This window comes from Vigna unguiculata, chromosome 10 (genome assembly GCF_004118075.2).
Source record: "Vigna unguiculata cultivar IT97K-499-35 chromosome 10, ASM411807v1, whole genome shotgun sequence".
Classification (NCBI taxonomy): Eukaryota; Viridiplantae; Streptophyta; class Magnoliopsida; order Fabales; family Fabaceae; genus Vigna; species Vigna unguiculata.
Window position 1 is genome coordinate 26,086,746 of NC_040288.1, and position 6,036 is coordinate 26,092,781.

At 39.8% G+C, this 6,036-nt stretch overlaps 1 protein-coding gene across 1 annotated transcript; it reads left to right on the plus strand.

Moving 5' to 3' along the window:
• The first annotated feature begins 4,374 nt into the window (after positions 1–4,374).
• LOC114165456 lies at positions 4,375–5,379 on the plus strand. The gene is made up of 2 exons (XM_028050077.1): positions 4,375–4,512; positions 4,690–5,379. The coding sequence occupies exons 1-2, from the start codon at positions 4,375–4,377 to the stop codon at positions 5,377–5,379; spliced, it is 828 nt and encodes a 275-aa protein (XP_027905878.1).
• The last annotated feature ends 657 nt before the right edge of the window (positions 5,380–6,036 follow it).

A 6,036-nucleotide genomic window follows, 5' to 3' on the forward strand; every position in this document is an offset into this window, starting at 1 on the left:
AGCATTCTAGTGTACAATTCCAATGTGGATGCAGCTCACATGATCTGAACTGATTGATTCTCTCATAAAAACACATTGAAAACATCATGAATGCACGAGATACTGTTTTGGACTGCATTAAATTGATTTGGGTAACATAAAATGAATTAATTAGAAAAATCTGCACCATTTAATCAACTGTTTCTGAAAATCAGTTTGTTGAATTATAAATACTGCAATTGTGTTGTTGCATTTGCATCATACATCTCTTAGAAACAGTCATACCAACACTCATCATGCCTCGTCGTTCCCAAAGAGCTACTCAATCCGATGATGAGCACTCCACTGCTCCTACTCCAAGGTCTCCAAATCATGAAAGCCATAGGAGAATTGAAGCATGGTTTGAGGATCATGAGGACAACATTCAAGTGTTCCTCATTGAGATGAACAGGAAGCAGATCAGCATTCCTAAGGTGTTGAGGTTCTCATGGCTAAGGGCTGAAGGCTTTGAGAGCCTTTTCCAACAACTAAAGCATCAAAAGTTGAATTCCTTCCTTGAACTTTCAGGGAAAATATATCCAGACTTGGTGAAGGTGTTTTTCACCAACTTGGAGTTCAAAAATGATGTCCTACTGTCCAACATCAAGGGTGTTCAAATGGAGATCAACAAGAGAGCTTGGAAAGATGTGGTTGGACTCAAACCAAGGGGTGTGCAAGTGAGAAAAGGTGAAACTGGGGCTGTTCCAGAATTCAACAAGATGCAATACTATGGCCAATGCTTGAGAAATCCTATTGCTGAAATCAAACACTTCCATGTGGGTGGTCTCAAGGTGGATCAAAGGCTACTTGGTATGATTGTCACAAAAATCCTTGTTCCACGTGGTAGCAACCATTCAACATTGAATGAGGGAGATTTGATACTTATGTACTGCATTCAACACAACATTCAAGTGGATTGGATCTATGTGTTTCGTGATCACATGCTCAAGGCCAAGAGACTCACGGATTTTAGACTTCCATATGTGGTTTTGGTGTCTAAATTCATTGAATACTTTGGTATTGATGTAGAGGATGAGCTAGAGGAGTCAACTGGACTATTGAACCATACCTCCAACCAAAATCTGCATAAAATGGGCTTTATCAAGGTGGGAAATGGATGGACAGCTGCTGGAGCTGTTGTTGGTGGTGCACATGACCATGAAGCTGGTCCAAGTGGTGCAAATCAAGAGGAAGAACCAACTGCTGGACCCATGGACTTGATTCCCTACAATCCTCCAGAGGATAAAGGCCTTATGTAATCACATTTTGAGAGGATGGTGCTGAACCAGCTGCATGAGCTCAATGTGTCTCAACATGAACATCACAACTATTGTAATGAGAGGTTCAATGCATTGGATGGCCAAATCCATGATATCCATGATATGCTCCACTCATTCCAGACCAGAAATGACCCTCAGGATGATTGAGTGTGGTGGTTGTTTAGGATCATGCATTGCATTCTTGTGTTTGTGATTTTTCAGTTTGAGTTCTGTCAGTTTCAGTTGGTTGTTTGTCATTTCAGTTGGCTGATTGTATCAACTTTGTGCATCTGTTTTCTGTTTTCAATTTCTGTTGGCTGTATTTCTTTCCAGTATTAATCAAATGATATGCAATACTTGTTATCTTTATGCATTTGTTCTGTTTGATGAATCCAAAGGGGGAGAAAATTTGAAAAATGGATAATTGATCACATTAAACAAAGCATTAAAAAATTTGGAATCAATAATCAAATCTGAATTTGAACCCATATTGTTGATAGGGGGAGCATGATCACAGTTGTATACTTGCTAGCTTATGTGTATTGCTGCTGTAAAATGGTTTTTCAGGTTCACAAACTTCAAGCTAAAATGTTACTTCCTCAATTGGTTTCCAACAAATGGAAGAAGAAGATAGATGAAATAGAGGTTGGCTTCATCAAATCAGGGGGAGATTGTTGACATGAGAAGCTAAGGTGGTTTGCTTCTTGAAGATTTGATGAAGACTGAATGAAGCTCTTTTGAACTATCTTGAAGCCATAAACATTGGAATGAAGCCTACATTGATGAAGGAAAGGAGATTTGATGATATCCATGGTGATCAAGGCTGAAACATGTGCTCTCCATGTAGTTACACCATTAAGAAAGTGTACTTGTAGTTTGTAATTCATGTTGTAGACCTTAAAGCATTAATTAGATGTAGTTTGGTCTTTGGTGTGTTTTTAATCTGTTGAATGGTTTTTCAACAGGTTAAAATGTCTCTTTTAATCTGTTGAATGACTTTTTAACAGGTTAAAAGGTTGGTTGCGGTAGTCTTAAACTACAACAAATTCAATCAGTTGATTTAGTTTTTAATCGACTGATTTCACTTAAGTTAAGTGAAATCAACCGATTGATTTGAAAATCAACCTGTTGAATTTCGTAACAATTTGACTATAAGAGCTGTGATTTTTGAAAGCGAGGTAAATTGATCATTTTAGAGCACGAATTGGTTCTGGAAACTTGTGGAAAAACTCTCCTTCGTGATCATAGGTGTTGCAGTTGTTGAAGATTGATCTTGGATCAATTCTTGAAGCTTTTGGCTTGGTTTTAAGCTTTGAAAAAGTGGTTTGTGGTAGGTAAAGTTGTGCTACCACTAAGGTTTGATCTTTCTCAAGCTTTGTGTGTGTGCCTGGTGGTTTTCCAGGTCTGCAAGAGGGTTCTTGCTGTGCTGGTGTGATTCTTGTGTGATTCAAGAGTCTTTTGTGGTGTTTTTGCATATTTTGGAAGTGTAAGGGTGGAGTCTTTGTAAAACTTTTGAAATAGTGCAAAGTCAAGCTTAGGCTGCCTTGACAAACTGGATGTAGCTTAGGTTTGAGTGAACCAGTATAAAAATTCGTGGTGTCCTCTCTTCTCTAACCTTTCTCTCTTGCATTTTCATTTTAAAGTTTCAAGAACTTGTGCTTTACTCATCTTTTTCATGTTCTTGCATGTTTTCATAGCATCTGAAGCATTGAGTACTGTTTGCATCCTAACTTGGTGATCTATTTGATTCAATTAAAGGAGGTTTTTAGCTTGCAAAAATAGCCTAAAGTTGTAACTAGCCAATTCAACCCCCCTTATTGGCTTTTCAACCATTTCAAAACTAACACAAAAGAAGTAAGAACATGAAGCTAGGAGAAAGAGCTCATCATCCGAGGACTCCCATGACATGAGGCGAAGGAGAAGACATCTAGATGGAGGTAAAAGACACCATTCACTAGAGAAGCAATCTCTTATGATCAAGATCCCCAAATACTATGGAGACAATGACCCTGATGTGTAATTGGATTAGGAGGCTAAAGTAGATCAAATCTTTAATGTAAACCATGCTTGTAAGACTTGAGAAATTTAAATAATTATTTAATAAATATGGGTAGTGGGAACCTTTATGGTATTTAATGAGAGAACTTGGGTTCAAGTCTTGTGTATGCCAATTATTTGTTAATTTAATTGTTTTATTATTTTAAATGTATGCTTGAGACTAGAGCAGTAAGATAAGTATGAATTACCAAGAAACATCTATTGGCTTGATGGTTGAGCATACGTTTAGTAGGATTTTTAGGTTAGGGGAAGCTAACCTTTTTCATGTTTATTTTTTTGTATATGGTTGCTTATTTGTCTTAATGAAGCTTGATCTTGTTCCCGTTCTCTTTATTTTTTTTATTGATGAATAAAGTTTTGAAGCATATGCATGTGTATGGAATGATGGTGTGTATTGTTTCCGTAGTAAACACCAACAATTTTAACAGAATTATTTAAAATAACAATAGCCAACATAAATAAACTTCAACACCAAGTCCTACCGATTTTGGGTCAAGCTGACTTTGAATGCTTGCAATAATTTTTGGGTCATTCAAAACCTTGATTACAGATGCAAATTTAATTTGGGGTTGACATCTCACCCTAAAAGCCAATGTACATCCTAGAAAGACATCCAGATCTTATGGAAAACATTTGAAATCATCTTCACCTTGCTAATACATTAAACTATTAAATTTGACTGTCATTTGTATATCATAAGGTAGTATTCCTTAAAACCAAAACGAAACAAAACAAAATAGTGTACACCAATAATTTTCTTTCTTAAATCAACAGTTGATATTCCAATAAGATCATTGCAGTCTTGATCCCACAACACAAAATGGCTGAATCCAAATTCATCCATTACTTGGACTTACAATTTATATTTGCAATATTCATATTCAAGTTTCTTTAATTGAAACATTGTACTCGTATCATAAAAGTATACAAAAATATATGTATTCGCAGGTTTATCATTATTGACTTCTACTTACCAAAGTCATTTTAGAAAATAACGAACTTCTACTAACCTAAGTCTAGGTTTATCTGGGAAGATTTCATGTGCCACAAGCCGGCTAAATTCACTAGGGAAGCCACCCCAGATGAGGCTGACGCATGGCTCCGAGAATGCAAGAAGATATTCAGAGTGATAGAGTGCACGGAGGACCAGAAGCTTAATTTTGCCACATTCCTGTTGGTGACTGAGGCCGAATATTGGTGGATGGGCATGCAGCAACAGATGTAGAACAGAGAGGAAGATGTGACTTGGGCCAGCTTCAGGACGAGGTTCCTGGAGAAGTACTTCCCTGACAGCGCTAAACACGAGCGTGAGGCCAACTTTCTCACCCTGTAGTAGGGGAATCTATCAGTGCAGGTGTACGTGGAGAGGTTTGAGTACCTCTCGAGATTCTATTCCCAGGCAGTGGCGGAGGAGTGGCGCTGTAGGAAGTTTGAGGGCGGTCTCAAACATGAGCTGAGGCGTTTTATCGTACGATTGAGGGTACGAGAGTTTCCGATCTTGGTGGAACAAGCCAAGAGTGTCGAGCAACTTGAGATGAGACCTAGTCGGGTCAACCGAACCCAGGAGAGCAGTACTGAGGGCAGACAACAAAAGAAGCCCTATAGTAGAGCAGTTTCATCTGCACAGAAACTGAGGTGTTATAACTGTGGAGGGGAACACCTACAGAGGGACTGCATTAGACCCGCCAGCAGCGGAGGCAGTGGTGTGAGCACTCGAAAGTGCTATGCCTATGATCAGCCAAGACATTTTGCCAACAAATGTCCCAATAGGAAGACTACTCTAGTAGCGCGGACAACGCCATCTTCCTCTGACTGGCCGAGAGCAGTAGGCTGGGTTTTTGCCATGACCAGCACCGAGGCCACCTGGTCAGGTAACCTGATTCTGGACCATTGTTTGCTTTTTGGTAACAGTGTGTTAGTGTTGTTTGATTCAGGAGCTTCACACCCCTTCATATCCCACGATTGTGTGGAGAGATTGGGGTTGTCTACTCGTGACCTGGGATGTGAGTTGATAGTCTCGACACCGGCATCTAGACATGTTTGAACAAATTTAACCTGTGTTGGATGCTTGATGGAAGTAGAGGGCAGACACTTCAAGGTAAATCTAGTTTGCTTGCCCTTGGAGGGATTGGAGGTCATACTGGGAATGGACTGGCTGTCTATCAACCATGTGGTGCTTCATTGTGGATGGCGCAGAATTGTGTTCCCAAAAACAGAGGGGATAGAGTTGGTGACGTCTGGAGAGGCAGTGAAAGAGATGAAGGGGGGGTCTACTTCTTTTGTGATAGTGGCCAGGAGAAGAAGATGAGTACAGAGGAGCAGATTAGTAAGATACCAGTGGTGGATGAATACGCCGACGTGTTTCCGGATGAGATACCTGAGTTACCACCCAGTGTCGGCAGCACCGTACAGAATAGCGCCAATTGAACTAGCAGAGTTGAAGAAACAAATAGAAGACTTGCTAGAGAAGAAATTCATCTGACCCAGTGCCTCACCGTGGGGAGCTCCGGTGTTACTAGTAAAGAAGAAGGACAGTAGTTCTCGGCTGTGCGTCAATTATCGGCAGTTGAATAAATTGACGATAAAGAATAAATACTCACTGCCGAGGATTGATGATCTGCTATATCAGCTGAGAGGGGCAGGTGTGTTCTTTAAGATCGACTTAAGGTCTGGCTATCATCAGATCTTAGTCAAGCCAGAG